Raw genomic sequence first — 17,307 nt, forward strand, 5'->3', positions numbered from 1 at the left:
TTGTCAGATAAAGCATTACTGAAGGTAAGTAACTTGTTTGTTGGAATTCCTTTCCAACTTGAAGAAACCTGTCTTTCTGAATTAATTCAGAGATTTAACTTTTCCCTTCTACCCATTGGTTTGGCATTGAGTATTCCTGTGTGTCATTCTGCTCTATTTGAAATGAGTGATGTAGCATAGAGACAAAAACAGAACATTACAGGACCATCATCTGCTCTCCAAGAAAAAGTTCTTATTTGAACTGGGGAGAGTGTAGAAGCGGAGAGGCAGATCGAGGACTGGATCATGTGAAAGAGTCACCTGCAAGCTCTGCAACCAGAAATTAAGCACAAGGCAGCGAGAAATCTACTCTTTTGGAACTTCGACAATGAGACAACACCTCAATATGAAGTGTGACACCAGAGTATTACATGATCCAAAGGGGAAGGAGAACTCTCATAATACAAGACGCAGAAACACCACAAAATGTCTCTGCACAGGTGCTTCATCAAGTGTCAAGTAAAAAATAAATGTAATTTAAATAATCTGTGTGTTATATTGCACACACAGAATGTGAAATATATGATGCTCTGAGCAGATATCCAGGGCTGGACATAAAAAGATGGCCAAATGCTGTATGATGATAAGCTTGGCCTCTTGCAGAGATTTAGCCACAGGGACTGACTGCTGTTTCGCGCTGCTGAAAGGTTGACTGATCACTTGTGAGAGGTTGGCCTCTTGGCCTGACCAAAGGCCAAAATGGCAGCTGGCCTCTCCTCCATACTGCCAAAAGACATGCACAGCAGGGATTGGCCGCAGGGCCTCCTTCAAGGTCATACAAAGCAGTGGTTGGCCACCTATGGCAGGTAGACCAATTAGGATGGCTTGGCTGCAGGTCCTGGCCAAAGGTCAGGCCCTACAGACAAACCTCAGTGTGCACAGCCAAAGGACATGTGCAGTGGGATTTGGGCACTTGATAGGTTATCCATAGAGCCTGGCCATGGGCCACATCAAACTGCTGACACCTATTGCACACAGCTGCTGGCCACTCACAGTGGGCTGGTCTTAGCAGGCCTTTGGCTAATCCCTTCTGTGCCAAACACGTCCATAGGCCCTGACAGCAAAAAAATTCAATGAAAAGGAACACAAGTGCCATTATGGTTAGGATTGGTTATTTGATCTTCATATATATTTAAAAAGACCTGTGAAATCAACTTTTAAAAACACAGAGTACAGTTACAACTTAAAATTGAAAGACAGTGAAATTCATTAGTTATGCTTAGCTCCGGAAACCAATTCTCACAAAATAGCCATGCAAACCATAATTCCCACACCAGATGCAAAGCGTATGACCTCTCAAAATGTATATCAATAAGAAACATCACCTAGAAGAACTACATCATTAAATAGCTACAAATAGTCAAACCATTAAATGTTAGTATATTTGTATCGTTGAAAGTGGTTATGCCAATGCAATATGTCATTTCACCTCTAACATTGTTTGTCATTTGTAATTGCATCCAAGGGTGAGTTCATGAGCATTGCATGTGGCGTGTGATTTATGGTTACATGGCTAATTATGGTTAGTGTAGCTAATCATAGCTGGTGAAGTTCAGTGTGTTTTTTCAGTTTTAATTTTCATAACTGTACTAAAAAATGTGTGCAAGTGTTTATAATTGTCGCCAGAACCTCTTGATGGGCATTATAGGCCCATATTACACCTTATTCACTATGCGTTGTATATATCCAGCCTTTGCATTTGTACATGCCTAAATAACCTTTAGTCTATGACAACATGCCTTTATGGGTGATGGTTTGTTTTTGTGTGTGTCTGTCTCCCCTCATGTGGTCTGTGCATGCACTATTCTAAATGTACTACCAAACCTATTTTCTGATGGATACTTCTTCCTGCATACTCTTCACCTGTTGCATATCCCCTGGTGCCAGACTGGAATTGTTCTGTAACTCTTCCACATTGATAAAGAGCACAGGATCCATCTCTGCACTTCAAAAACACCACCATTGTTAAGTCACGAAAGTCATCAAGTGTGCACTCTAGCGACCTTATATCAGATTCCTTTTCATCTGATAGAGACTTCTAGCTGCATATTACTCACCTTAGAATTTCCCCCAGCCATCAGAGTGGATCCAAGGATTTTTCTTCAAGAGGTACCCTTGCACGCCATTAAGTGGTGTCGGTGGACTCCACATGTGTTGTTGGCATTGTGTTCGCAGTGATGACATCACCCCTGCGCGCTGACGTCAGTTCTTTTCTATCTACGCCAGCCTATGCGGAGACCCGGAGAAGAGCTTCCCTCAGTCATTTTTGGACTACTTTGACCATTTTGTTGAGCTCTTTGACACTTTTTGGTGCATCAAGGATGTGACGTAAGACCGGTTTTAAGCCCTGTCACTCCTGTTACCGCATGATGTCAGTGACTGATCTGCACCTTGTGTGTTTGTGGTGCCTGGAGCACGACCACGATCTGAAGTCGTGCTCTGAGTGCCAGGCCATGAGCCTGAAAGCTTTGAGGGAGCGGTCCCTGAAGCTCATGGATGCCCGACGCTCAACTCGAGAGGAAGGTCACAAGACCACTCGCGGAGCCACCACCACTCTTCTTTGTCCCACTCGAAGTCCTCAGGACATTCAGGTCACAAGCAGACGTCAAGGAAGAACAAACATTCTTTGACTTTGCCCCGTCGCTAGGACGATGCGACGCGGGAAGATCATCAGCGCTCTAGGCCTCCATCTTAGGAGCCTATTTCTGGGTCAACTCTGCGCCTCCCCGAGTTTCCGGGAGTCAGAGCCACCCCTGCCCAGCTCAAAGAATTCTATGAGGCCATTGCACCTCATTTTTGGGCAGACTGAGTTCGGAGGGCCCCTCAGGATCTGTTGTCGTATCCATGCAGATGCCGGTAGTGCCAACGTGACCTTCCCGGGTGCCGGCAAAGACGTTGATGCTTCTGATGTCAGTCGGGATCGATCTCAAAGCCATAGTTATACCCGACTCCAACCTGGAGGCGGACTGACGTCGTTCAACGCCAGTTCTGTCTAAGACGGGACCTACATTCCCCAATTTGGATCCTGGCCCTTATTTGTATGGGTACAGGGAAACTGTAGAGGGGTTGCTGGACCCTTTAGAATTCCAGCTGGAAGACACTGAAATGGACTGGGCACAAGAATTGGGCGAAGCTAGTGGTCTGGATAGCTCTTCTGATGCTGGCATGCTTTCACCCCCTACCGTGGCTATGGAGAAGGGTGCATTGTATTCTGTGGTGGTGAGAAGGGGGACTGGGGTCCTCAACCATGAGCTACCTTCTGTGACATTCAGGACTATTCTCCTGACTGGAGTGCTTCAGCCTGGGGCTTCCACCTCAGAATCCCTTTTACCTTTTAATGAAGCCCTCACTGATTGCCCTACTGGGTACCTGGTCCAGACCCAGCACAGGGGCTCCTGTGAACAGGACATTCGTCCCCCGTAAACCAACACCCTTCACCTGAGAGTCTTGTCATCCAGGCTTCTTTTTCATTGGGCGCACCCCAGGGTATGGAATCAAAGAGACTGGATCAACTTGAGAAGAAAATGTTCACTTCCTCCAGTCTGACATTGCAGTCTGTGAACACTGCATGTCTTTTGGACTGCTTTTCCCATACCCTATGGGATACAGTTGCACAGGTACTACCGCAGGTCCCGGAGGAGTCCCAGGGTGTTTTTGCCCAAGCCATTGCTGACAGGATGCAGCCAAGTTCACTCTTCGTTGCGGGCTGTACATAACCGACTCACTGGGCAGATCAGTTGCGTCGACAGTGGTCTTTACGGCGCCATGCCTGGTTGAGGCTTTCAGGAGATGTCCAACAATAACTCATGAAGAGCTCTTTGATGGCACCCATCTCTTCGGAGACAAGGCGGGCTCGGGGCTCAAGCTTTTTAAGGAGTCCTGAGCTGTGTCATGGTTCCTTGGCCTCACAGCAACTCCTCGCCCCCACAGTCCGCTTTTTCCCTCTTTCATGGCTACGGAAGGGGCACCTAACCACGCCCATTCACCTCCAGCCACTGAGCGGGACATGCTGTACAGCCTTTGCATGGCTGCAGATGCAGGATCCCACGTGCTTGCGGATCATTGAGCCAGTGTTCTTCCCAGTCCACTGCTGCAGCCTCCAAACCTTCCTAATACGTCATTCCATGCTGGACCAGTTGGAGACAGGATCCGCTTTAACCTGCTTCACTGGGAAACCATCACAAAGGACAGGTGGGTTTTGCAAATAGTCCAAAGGGCTACTCCCTCCCCTTCAAGACTCTCTTTTTGCCATGGGAGCCATAGAGACGGTCCCTGTGCCAGAAGTAGGTTTTGGTTGTTATTCCTGCTACTTTCGGGTGCCTAAAAAGGACAAGGGCCTTCAACCTATCCTGGATCTCTGGCCCCGCAATCTCTTCCTCAGGAAGGAGAAGTTTAGAATGCTCACTCTGGCTCAGGTCCTTTCTGCCCTGGACCTTGGAGACTGGATGATAGTGTTGGACTTTTCATATTCCCATCCGGCCTGCCCATAGACATTACTTGGGGTTCGTGGTAGGTCACAAGCACTTTCAGTTCACCGTGCTTCCCTTCGGCCTTACCATCCCCTCTCGGGTGTTCATGCAAGTGATGGTGGTGGCCCCAACTTATCTGCGCAGGCTAGGGGTTTCAGTCTTTCCCTACCTAGATGATTGGCTGCTAACGGCTTGCTCACACCAGGCTCCCACCTCCAGACTATGGTGAACCTCCTGCATTTACAGGGGTTCACTATAAACATGCCGAAGTCATCCCTGTCTCCCTTTTAGACGCTCCCTTTCATCAGAGCTTTTCTGGACACAGTGCAGTTTTGGGCATATCCTCACGAAAAGCGATTTCAGGATATTCAGGCCATGATACTGATGTTTTGGCCTCTAGCCTGGGTTTCGGTGAGAATGACTGAGGCTGCTAGGCCTCATGGCTTTCTGCATCCTGCTGGTGATACATGCCAGATGGCATATGCGGGCTCTGCAGTGGGACCTGAAGTTCCAGTGGGCCCAGCCTCAGGGGAATCTCTCTGACATGGTCCAGATATCAGAGGAACTGCGCAAGATCTGCAGTGGTGGCTTTCGAATCGAGATTGGATGAAAAGTAGATTCCTCTCCCATCCTCAGCCAGATCTCACAGTAGTGACAGTTACATCACTCCTGGGAAGGGGTGGCCATATGGGGGAGGCGGAGATCCGAGGCTTCTGATCTCTGGCGGAGTCCGGGCTCCACATCAGCCTTCTTGAGCTCAGGGTGATCAAGCTTGCATTGAAAGCATTCCTTTCCTTTCTCCAAGTGAAAGTTGCGCAGGTGTTCACAGACAACACCACCGCCATGTGGTACTGCAACAAGCAGGGTGGAGTGGACCCTTTGTCATGAGGCTCTGTGCCTCTGAACATGGCTGGAACGACAGGGCATATCCCTGGTGGTTCAACATCTGGTAGGCTGTCTGAACGCCAGAGCAGATAAACTCAGCCATCGATGCATGCTCGATCACGATTGGCGTCTCCATCTGGATGTGAGGCAAGGTCTCTTTCAGCAGTGTGGAGAGTCTTGGTTAGATCTGTTTGCCTCTGCAGAGGCGCGTTGGAGTTTCCAAGACAGCTTTCGCTCTGCGACGCTTTTCGTCTCAAGTGGAACAATGGCCTCCTTTACACCTTCCCACCAATACCACTTCTGCCCAGAGTTCTGAAGAAGATCAAGAACAACCGGGCCTATGCAATCCTGGTGTCTCTGGACTAGGCATGAAAGGTATAATATCCCATGCTTCTGAGCATGGCCATCGATCCTCCGATCAGACTGTTCTTTCTGGAGGATCTTCTGTCGCAGCAGGGGACGGTTCTCCACCCAAACCTGTCCAGACTCCACCTTCTTGTGTTGAGATTGAGCAGCAGTTGACAGGTTTTGACCTTCCGCCCGAACTCTGTAATGTTATCTTGGCAGCCAGGCATTCCTCCACCAAAACAGTATATGCCTGTTGGAACAAATTTGTGGCATGGTGTACCAACAAATCTGTTGCTCCCCTTTCTGCACCTCTGTCTGAGGTTCTACTGTTGAGTACCTCTCTTGCCCAGCAAGTGTCTGCTTTGGGCACCCTTAAAGTCTACCTATCTGCCATCTCTGCCTTCCTCAGACTGCCAGATACCCCATCCTTGTTCAAATCTCCCATCATTGGGAGGTTTCTTATGGGACTCACTCACATGTTCCCACCTACCTGGTTCATAACGCTGCAGTGGAATTTGAACCTGGTACTTACTAACCTCATGTGTGCTCCTTTTGATTCACTATATAATTGTCCCTTGCAGCTCCTCACACTGAAAACCGCTTTCCTTATTGCCTTCACCTCTGCTCGCAGAGTGAGTGAGCTCCAAGCTCTTTCCTCGAAGCCAGCATTTCTAACTCTCCATCTTGACAAAGTAGTGCTTTGTACAATGTCATCCTTCTTTCCTAAAGTGGTCACACGCTTTCATGTAGGCCAACCTATCACCTACCCAACTTTTTATGCACCCCCACTTCCTTCTCACAAAGAGGAGAGACTCTACTGTCTGGATCGAAAAAGAGCGTTGCCATTTTACCTCAAGTGTACAAAAGATTTCTGGGTGAATGATCAACTCTTTCTAGGATATATGGGTGCAAAGAAAGGATGGGTGGTGCAGAAGCGGACCATCTCGATGGGTTGTCCTCTCCATTAAGATGTGCGACGCTTTGGCAAAGAAGCAACCCCTTGAGGGTTTGCATGCTCATTCCACCAGAGCAACTGCTGCAACCACTGCGTTGGCACACTGAGTTCCGGTCCTGGACATCTGCCAGGTAGCAAAGTGGGCATTTCTGCACATGTTCGCAAAGAATTTCTGCCTGGACAGACAGGTCCACTCACAGAGACGGCTACTTTGGCCATTTGGTCCTGCAGGATGTTTTTGTCTGATCTTGGTTCACAGCCCACTGCCGAAGATGATATTGCGTGGGTATTTATTCTAAGCTAAGGAATCTACAACTAGAAGTCTATATCAGATGAACAAGTTGCTTACCTTTGGTAACAAATTATCTGGTATACACATATTCAAGTTGCATATTCCTTACGGGTCCACCCATCCTCCCTGCTTTGCAAACTGATTTCCTGGGACAGGTTCAGGGCCCTAGTTCTGGTGCACCAATATCAGTGTTTTTCATGGCTCTGCGCTACTGGTGTAAAAGGAAACTGGCGTCAGCACGCCAGGGTGGTGCCTATGTACAACTGCGACATCATTACGGCAAAGACGACCCCAACGACACATGCGGAGTCACCTGACAGGGTGCCAGGGTACTGCTCGAAGGAAAAAAAAAAATCTCCGGATCCAGTCTGAAGACTGGTGGAAATTCTAAGGAATCTGCAACTATAACATGTCTCTACCATATAATTTGTTACTGAAGGTAAGTAACTTATTATGACCACTTGGCACATGACTAGAGCTTATTGTAGGAAGTTGGCTCTTTATAGACTATCTCAAAGTAAGAGATAGGGTGCACAGAGTCCAAGGGTTCCCCTTAGAGGTAGGATAGTGGCAAAATTAGATAATTCCAATGCACTATTTTGTGGTAGTGTGGTCGAGCAGTAGGCTTATCGGAGAGTAGTGTTAAGCATTTGTTGTACACACACAGGCAATAAATGAAGAACACACACTCAAAGACTTAACTCCAAGCCAATAGTTTTTAAATAGAAAATATTATTTTCTTAATTTATTTTTAGAACCACAAGTTCAAGATTTGAAGTAAATACCTAAAATGCAAGGTATTCCACGCAGGTAAGTTAAGAACTTTGAATTAGAGCAATAACATATACAGTTTTTGTTAAAACGGCAATTAGCTATTTTAAAAGTGGGCACAGTGCAAAAAACCAACAGTTCCTGGGGGAGGTAAGTAATGGTTAGATTGTGAGGTAAGTAAGACACTTACAAGTCTCAGCCCACCATTGGGGGTTCAAGGCAACCCCAAAGTTACCAGACCAGCAGCTCAGGGCCGGTCACGTGCAGAGGTCAAAGAGGTACCCAAAACACATAGGCGCCTATGGAGAACAGAGGTGCTCTGGTTCCAGTCTGCCAGCTGGTAAGTACCTGCGTACTCGGAAGGCACACCAGGAGGGGGGTTTTGTAAAGCACTGGGGGGGGGGGGGGTAACACAAGTAGGCACACAAAACACACCCTCAGCAGCACAGGGGTGGCCGGGTGCAGTGTGCAAAGCAGGTGTCGGGTTTTGTATAGGAAACAATGGAGGGACCCGTGGGTCACTCTAGCAGTGCAGGCAGGGCACAGGGGGCTTCTCGGGCCAGCCGCAACCTGGGCTAGGCAGAGGGTCGCCTGGGGTGGGGGGGGGGGGGGTCACTCCTGCACTGAAGTTTGGTTCCTTCTGGTCCTGGGGGCTGCCGGTGCAGTGCTTGGTCCAGGCGTCGGGTCCCTTGTTACAGGCAGTCGCGGTCAGGGGGAGCCTCTGGATTCTCTCTGCAGGTGTCGCTGTGGGGGCCCAGGGTGGTCATCTCGGGCTACTCACGGGGTCGCAGTCGCTGGGGAGTCCTCCCTGTGGTGTTAGTTCTCTGGATCTCAAGCCGGGGGCGTTGGGTGCAGAGTGTGAAGTCTCACGCTTCCGGCGGGAAGAATGAGGTCTTTAAAGTTGAGGAAAAGTTGCAAGTTTGTTGCAGGTTGTTGAGCAGAGCTGCTGCTCACAGGGGTTTCTTGGTCCTGGGGGTCAGGGCAGTCCTCTGAGGCTTCAGAGGTCGCTGGTCCCTGTTGGAAGCATCGCTGGTTGCAGGTTTTTTACTCAGGAGACAGGCCGGTAGGGCTGGGGCCAAAGCAGTGTCGTCGTCCGTCGTCTCAGGGAAGACCTGGCCTGGTTGTTCGGGCTGGACTGTTCCCATGGGGAACAGGGTCAAGACTGATTTGCATATGGCTGGGTCCAAACTGGAATGGCATGGACAGCAAAAAAACGATGGATTTAGGCCCAGATCTCTGTACTGGGGGTAAATGTTTGACATTGTTCAGCATTCCGGCCATCACTTGTTCTTTTTGCATTTGTCGCCCTAAGTGGGAAGGGTATGCCCAGACGTGGGTCCTGTGATTCCCATGCCACTGGATTCGAGCTAGCCTGGCTGATGAGGGGTGAAACCCCGAAACCGGTCCCAGGATGCTTGTTTCCAGTCCAGGGAAGACCTGGCCTGGCAGTTCGGGCTGGACTGTTCCCATGGGGAACAGGGTCAAGACTGATTTGCATATGGCTGGGTCCTAACTGGAATGGCATGGGCACCAAAAAAACGATGGATTTAGGCCCAGATCTCTGTACTGGGGGTGAATGTTTGACATTGTTCAGCATTCCGTCCATCACTTGTTCTTTTTGCTTTTGTTGCCCTAAGTGGGAAGGGTATGCCCAGACGTGGGTCCCGTGCTTCCCATGCCACTGGATTCAAGCTAGCCTGGCTGATGAGGGGTGAAACCCCGAAACCGGTCCCAGGATGCTTGTTTCCAGTCCAGGGAAGACCTGGCCTGGCAGTTTGGGCTGGACTGTTCCCTTGGGGAACAGGGTCAAGAATGATTTGCATATGGCTGGGTTCAAACTGGAATGGCATGGGCAGCAAAAAAGATGGATTTAGGCCCAGATCTCTGTACTGGGGGTGAATGTTTGACATTGTTCAGCATTCCGTCCATCACTTGTTCTTTTTGCATTTGTTCCTCTGAGGGTAGACCTCCACTCCCATTTGGAGGGTCAGTTACTGCACCATGACCTTCAGAGCCTCCACTTTCTTCCCTGAATAATGAGCAGGGGCACCTGAGCTCTTTTCAGCTGCCACCAGAGATGATCAATATAACCCCTCTCCCAAGACTGTCTACCCTGGAAGGTGGAAAAGATTTGTAGCCTGGTGTGCACATCATAACGTAGTTAGCTTTCAGATTACCTATCTGCACCATCAAAGGTTGGTTTTCTGCTTTGTTGGCATTTCTGTACCTTTCAGGGCTGACATTTTAGTTCAAATTTCAGATCATGTAGGAGATTCCTTACTTATTTAGTATCTCGCACTGATGGGGGAGCGCTGGTTCCATGTCTGCATTCGACACTATGCACAAGTTATTTTATTGAAACCATAAAACACCCACACTAACACTTCTGTGTCATTTCCCAGTGATTTTATTTACATGCACTTTCAGGCTGAAACAAAAAAGGACTATAAACTTGAGGCAATGCAGTGCAAGAACCTAAATTGGAACCTTTTTTTAAATTAAAAAAGTGACAATTAACCACCCTTTAGAATAGGTAGGCGGGGGTCAAGTCAGAATTCTGTATGTAGACAGAGTATCCACCAGAAAGGTAAGTAACCTTTTCTTCACTGCCTGAGCATGTTAATTTACTTTGCAAGTTCTGCAAAACATTGAATATTTTGCATCGATGATGCATGGGAAATACTGTAACTGTATATATTTTGTCATCGCCTGTTCTAGATGTATAGATTTTTTCTCCAAATCAAGATCACACATAGTGTGGGAATGTCCTGTTGTATTCCTTCACTTCAAATAACTAATAACTAATTTGAAAAGCTTTACAGTAGGAGGCTGCCTTAAAAGCATGATGGGCTGCCACCCCAAGCATGACCCCATACCTCCATTCTCGTCACCTCCTGCAGAATGGGGCTGCTTTGAATATTACTGCCAGGGCTGGTTTTGTTTTCCAGACAGGTGTTGCTAGTGGCACCTTAACACATAATAGAGCAGCCCGCAGAAGTAATACAGATTGTACTGTCATCTTAGATTTGAACAAGCGAATATTTACCCTGTCAGTCATTTCATCTCCTGTACCTTAAATGAAACTATGTTTGTATTTAACGAAATCTGTTTTATTGATGTTCTCACTGTCTTTAACTTCTAGCTGAATCCATCTGGGTTAATTTCTACTAATCTTCAGTCCTATCAGAAAAGATCGATGGTACATCTTCCAGACAGTGGGCTCGGGGAAGAGCATAGTACCCCTGTCTCACCATCCAATGGCGTTGAGAGACGATCAACTACGCTGTACAACCATTTCACACCAAAATCTGATGAGAACAGGTATTAATTGTATTGTGTTGATAAAATACAGCGGCTTTAAAAATGTCGAATTTTCCATGTAAATTTGAGTAGCTATAGCATTTGCCACATTTAGTTGGTTGGGCTTTCTTCCTCACTGGACCATTACCGCATATCAGTACGTCGGTCTCACCTTAGGGTCCTTTATGAAATCTGCGCAGGCCCTTATTTTACAGTTTGGATTTGCCACCAATTGACAATCTAACCCAGCCAAGCCCATCAGTTACACGTTTATACCAATGTTGTTTGGTTATAATTTTTTATTCTTTGCAAGAGAAATACCAGCTAAAGAAGCGGTTCTTGACCTGTGATTCGTGAACCCCTTTGGGGGCAGCAACAGTAGCCAGTTACTGCTACGAAACTTAAACCGTGTTATCGGATTAAAACCAAAATGTAAAAATTAAAAAGCAAAAAGGGCAGTTGTTTGCTGAAGTCTAGCCTATCCAATCGTCTTTTAGAAATCAAACTGATATGGAAAAGTTCCAAGCCTTCCGTTAAAATTAAAACCTGATTTTTGTATATTTTTGTGATTTCAATGAAATATTCAGAGGCTTGTGTAATGGTTTGGTGTGCATTCGTTTCTATGTTTGTCTACATTGCTTTCTATTGAAACAATTTAGGTTGCCTAGAGAGGGGACCCCGTCTTTCCCAAGTGATCCAGAGGGGGCCCACAGAAGTCAAACGGTTAAGGACCCTGTGCTAAATAAAGTATGTGGTGAGAAATTGAAGTAGTTCACAGCAGCTTCAGGCTGCTGCAAGACACTGGAATCATGCTACAAACCCAAAGCATTTGCTAAGGATCTGTTTTTCACAGCAAATATTAAGATGAACAGCACTATTCAGCAGTATATTTTAGAAAAAAACATTTTCTTTAGTATCATGTAGCCTATTATTGCAAAGCTTATGGACATACTTAAAACACAGCTCTTTAAAGATGTTTCTATGCTTTGCTCAACCACATGTGACCATACAGTAACTAATGTAGCGTAGTGTCCAGTTACAACTGAGATGGAAATCCTGCTGTATAAGTGTTGTCACTTCAACTTGAAGCATAGTTCAGTAACATAACATATATACTATTCGGGTAGATGTTAAATATTGTGTACATATTTTCTGAACTCTCTGGCATGTTCTGTTCTCACTACATTTGCATTAAAGAACATGTTTTATAGGTGTATGTCTGATCCAAAAACAAGTTCAAGTTTTTGTTTTCAGAAATGTTGGGTTGTTGTGGCTTGCTTTCATCTTTGCTTCAATTAGTCAGTCATAGGTCTAATTGTTTCATTATGGAGGTTAGACCCATAGTCTAATGTCCCCTGCAGAAACAATCCTCATGCCAGTTTTACTTCATGACAGTGTCACATAGATAAGTCAAAGGAGAAAGGCCCTCCAAGGACTGCCTTCTGTGTTAGTAGAACATTGTGGGCCGTGGGAAATTTAATGCTGAGGATACAGGTTTAAGGTCTTTCAAGCACTAGAAAGCTATGAAAGATAAGAGTCTTTACAAATCAGGGCTCAAATAACTAACGGACACTGACTTTGGAAGTAAGGCGAATCAGCTAGTTAGCTGGCTGGATAGTTCTTGAGCTGAAGTGGCTAGCATGTGCTTCTCACTCTGTACTTGAGAAGTATGGCAAGAGTTCAAAGATGAATATCTTTAGAGGAGTGCCATGAGAGAATTTAGGTTTGTATATGAATATAGGTCCATGGTGAGGCAACAAGACCCACGAGGCAATCTCAGCTGTTGGGTAGGCTCCGAAAAACTGGAGAAATAGACACATTTATTCAACAAATCTTGTATAAAGGTGAAATGATCTATTGGGTATAACATTCATGCTCCAAGAAAGTTAATGAAGCAAAATCACCAGAATTGTAAGGGAATTGGCAAATGTGAAAGAGGGGACTTGTGTGACAACTGAAAACCTGATTTTTAATACTATGATGCCAGTAGAAGCCTGGCAAGAGGACTGGACTGCATTTCTCATCATCCATCTGTGCAGGAAGTGACATAACTGGTTTCCACCCAAAACCATATTTAATAGAGGAAGACAGAAAAAAAACTTCATTTTCCATCATCTAGGTGCACAGAAAGTACCATGAGTGGTTTTCTACCAAAACCATATTTCACAGAATGAACCAGGCAAGAGCCTTTATTTCTCATCATCTTCTTCTTCATTGAAAAAATATGGAAGATCCGACAGCACATGGACAACACCAGGTCTGCTTTATCTCTTAAGCCCATCCCTTTGGGTAGAATCCTGCAAAGATCTTACTTCAAAGTCCTGTCTCTTGCAGATCTCAATAACATCAAAGCCTCTTCCTTAATGAAAACTCTCTCTGGGGATCCTCTCTCACCCCTACTCACCATTACCAATACATTCCTCACTCCAGGCGTCTTCCCAGAAGCTTTCAAAGCAGGCCAGATCCTTCCATTCTTAAAGAAACCTACACTTCGCCCTGATGACCTCACAAGCTAGGGGCCCTCCACTCACCTAGCATTCATTGTCAAAATGAAAAAACAGTTAATGTTCAGCTCCAGGATTGCAATTATGCTAACCATCTTCTGCTCAACTACCAGTCTGGCTTTAGATCACACTGGAAAGGAGTTTTACGCTAAAGAGAGCGGATCATGATCGATCAATTGGGTCTTTGAAACAGGATTGAAAGTTCGGAGGGCTCTCTGATACCTGCGATTCGTGCCAATGTGCCTTTTTGGAGCCGTGATGTGATGCTTGGATCAAATGAAGAAGCTTATCAGGGTTGAGTTTATGACTGACCCAATTGAGTTGAAACAGGCACTTCTCTCTCTCCATTAGTCCTGATGAGGCCCTTAATTAGAGTGGGCCGAAATGCGTCAGCCTTTTGTATCTGAAGAGAGGTTGCGAAAAAATTAAATATTGTTCATAAGGATTGTCTAAGTTACACATCTTGCTTCAAATGTGCATGAAAATAAGGGTGATAAAGATATGTGTATTTAATGCAATGATCTCTTTTGTTGTGGATTTACATTGAAAGCATTGGCAGTAACCACACTGTTTTGGAAAAAAGGAGATGATTGAAGGACTATGGGCCTCATTATGACCCTGGCGGGCGGCGGAGGCCGCCCGCCAGGATCCCGCCCTCCAAATTACCGCGCCGCGGTCAAAAGACCGCGGCGGGTATTACGAGTTTTCCCCTGGGCTGGCGGGCGGTTCCAGTTAAACCGCCCGCCAGCCCAGGGGAAAACGACCTTCCCACGAGGATGCCGGCTCGTAATCGAGCCGGCGGAGTGGGAAGGTGCGACGGGTGCTACTGCACCCGTCGCGTATTTCACTGTCTGCAAGGCAGACAGTGAAATACATTTTGGGGCCCTCTTACGGGGGCCCCTGCCGTGCCCATGCCATTGGCATGGGCACGGCAGGGGCCCCCAGGGGCCCCGCGACCCCCCCTACCGCCATCCTGTTCATGGCGGCTTTCCCGCCATGAACTGGATGGCGGTAGGGGGGGTCAGAATCCTCATGGCTGCGGAGCGCGCTCCGCAGCCATGGAGGATTCCAATGAGCAGCGGAAAGTCAGCGGGAGACCGCTGACTTTCCGCTTCTGACCGCGGCTGAACCGCCGCGGTCAGAATGCTCATTGGAGCACCGCCAGCCTGTCGGCGGTGCTCCCGTGGTCGGTGGCCCTGGCGGCCACCGGCCGCCAGGGTCAGAATGACCCTCTATATGTTTTTTGGATGTTTTCATTTGTTTGTGTATTTGTATTTAGATTTATGTGTATAATATGTATCTGATAGAGACTTCTAGTTGAAGATTCCTTACCTTAGAATTTTCCCCCAGGCGTCAGACTGGATCCGGAGATTTTTTTTTTTTGTAATAGCCTTGAGCGTCGGTAGGTGGCGTTGGTCGACTCCGCAGGCGTCATAGTCGTTGTGGTTGCCGTGATGACATCGGGAGTAGTACATAGATGCCGTCCTCGCGCAGTGACGTCAGTTCTTTTCTTTCCGCGCCATGCGCTGATCTGGAGAGAGCTACCCTGGCTATTTTTTGTCCGAATTCGACAGTTTTGTTGAGGGTTTTTGTGTACGACTTTGGTGCGTCGAGATGTTCGTGTTTGACAAACTCCCAGACCATATACTCTTATGGTTACCCTGCACTTACAATGTCTAAGGTTTTGCTTAGACACTGTAGGGGCATAGTGCTCATGCACATATGCCCTCACCTGTGTATAGTGCGCCCTGCCATAGGGATGTAAGGCTGCTAGAGGGGTGACTTACCTATGCCACAGGCAGTGTAAGGTTGGCATGGCACTCTGAGGGGAGTGCCATGTCGACTCAGTCATTTTCTCCCCACCAGCACCCACAAGCTGTGAAGCAGTGTGCATGTGCTGAGTGAGGGGTCCCCTGGGTGGCATAAGACATGCTGCAGCCCTTAGAGACCTTCCTTGGCATCAGGGCCCTTGGTACCAGGGGTACCAGTTACAAGGGACTTACCTGAGTGCCAGGGTTGTGCCAATTGTGGAGACAAAGGTACAGTTTAGGGAAAGGACACTGGTGCTGGGGCCTGGTTAGCAGGGTCCCAGCACACTTTCAAATCATAACTTAGCATCAGCAAAGGCATAAAGTCAGGGGTAACCATGCCAAGGAGACATTTCCTTACACAACCCCCCCCAAACGAAAGAGGATGAGACTAACCTTTCCCAAGAGAGTCTTCATTTTCTAAGTGGAAGAACCTGGAAAGGCCATCTGCATTGTCATGGGCAGTCCCAGGTCTGTGTTCCACTATGAAGTCCATTCCCTGTAGGGATATGAACCACCTCAACAGTTTTGGGTTTTCTCCTTTCATTTGCATCAACTATCTGAGAGGTCTGTGGTCAGTCTGAACTATAAAGCGAGTACCAAAGAGGTATGGTCTCAACTTCTTCAGGGACCAGACCACAGCAAAGGCCTCCCTCTCAATGGCACTCCAACGCTGCTTCCTGTGGAGTAACCTCCTGATAATGAAAGCAACAGGCTGGTCAAGGCCATCATCATTGGTTTGGGACAGGACTGCTCCTACCCCATGTTCAGAGGCATCTGTCTGCACAATGAACTGCTTAGAGTAATCTGGAGCTTTTAGAACTGCTACTGTGCACATAGCTTGTTTCAGGGTGTCAAAGGCCTGTTGACATTCCACGGTCCAGTTAACTTTCTTGGGCATTTTCTTGGAGGTAAGTTCTGTGAGGGGTGTCACTATTGATCCATATCCCTTCACAAACCTCCTATAGTACCCAGTCAAGCCAAGGAATGCCCTGATTTGAGTCTGGGTTTTTGGAGCTACTCAGTCCAGAATAGTCTGGATCTTGGGTTGGAGTGGCTGAACTTGGCCTCCACCAACAAGGTGTCCCAAGTAAACCACAGTACCCTGCCCTATCTGACATTTAGATGCCTTGATAGAGATGCCTGCTGCTTGCAGGGCATGCAAAACCTTCTTCAGGTGGACCAGGTGATCCTGCCAGTTGGAGCTAAAAACAGCAATATCATCAAGATAAGCTGCACTAAAGGACTCCAAGCCAGCAAGGACTTGATTCACCAACCTTTGGAAGGTGGCAGGGGCATTCTTTACGCCAAAGGGCATCACTGTAAACTGGTAGTGCCCATCAGGTGTAGAGAATGCTGTTTTCATTTTTGCTCCTGGTGCCATTCTTATTTGCCAGTACCCTGCTGTCAAGTCAAAGGTACTCAGGTATTTGGCAGCACCCAATTTGTCAATTAACTCATCTGCTCTTGGAATGGGGTGAGCATCTGTCTTGGTGACAGAATTAAGCCCTCTGTAGGCCACACAGAACCTCATCTCTCTCTTCCCATCTTTTGTGTGAGGTTTAGGGACTAAGACCACTGGGCTAGCCCAGGGACTGTCAGAGTGCTCAATTACTCCCAACTCCAGGATCTTGTGGACTTCCACTTTGATGCTTTCCTTAACTTGATCAGACTGTCTAAAAAATTTTTTTTGACAGGCATGCTGTCTCCTGTGTCCACGTCATGGGTACACAAGTGTGTCTGACCAGGGTTAGGGAAAAGAGCTCAGCAAACTGCTGGAGGACTTGCCTGCAGTCAGTTTGCTGTTGGCCAGAGAGGGTGTCTGAGTAGCCCACTCCATCTTCTGAGCCATCTTTAGGGTCAGAGGAGAGGAGATCAGGAAGAGGTTCACTCTCGGCTTCCTGGTCCTCATCTGTAACCATTAACATGTTTACAT

At 47.2% G+C, this 17,307-nt stretch overlaps 1 protein-coding gene across 4 annotated transcripts in view; it reads left to right on the top strand.

Annotated features, from left to right (window-relative positions):
- The window catches only part of SBF2 (SET binding factor 2), a 1,701,375-nt gene that overhangs the window by 1,591,481 nt on the left and 92,587 nt on the right, over nt 1-17,307 (top strand). For all 4 annotated transcript variants that reach the window (XM_069223624.1, XM_069223621.1, XM_069223622.1 and 1 more), the window contains one exon: nt 10,902-11,080. In XM_069223624.1, coding sequence (XP_069079725.1) covers nt 10,902-11,080 — 179 coding nt within the window. The remainder of the gene's footprint in view (nt 1-10,901; nt 11,081-17,307) is intronic.

Source organism: Pleurodeles waltl, chromosome 3_1, assembly GCF_031143425.1.
Source record: "Pleurodeles waltl isolate 20211129_DDA chromosome 3_1, aPleWal1.hap1.20221129, whole genome shotgun sequence".
Taxonomy (NCBI): domain Eukaryota; kingdom Metazoa; phylum Chordata; class Amphibia; order Caudata; family Salamandridae; genus Pleurodeles; species Pleurodeles waltl.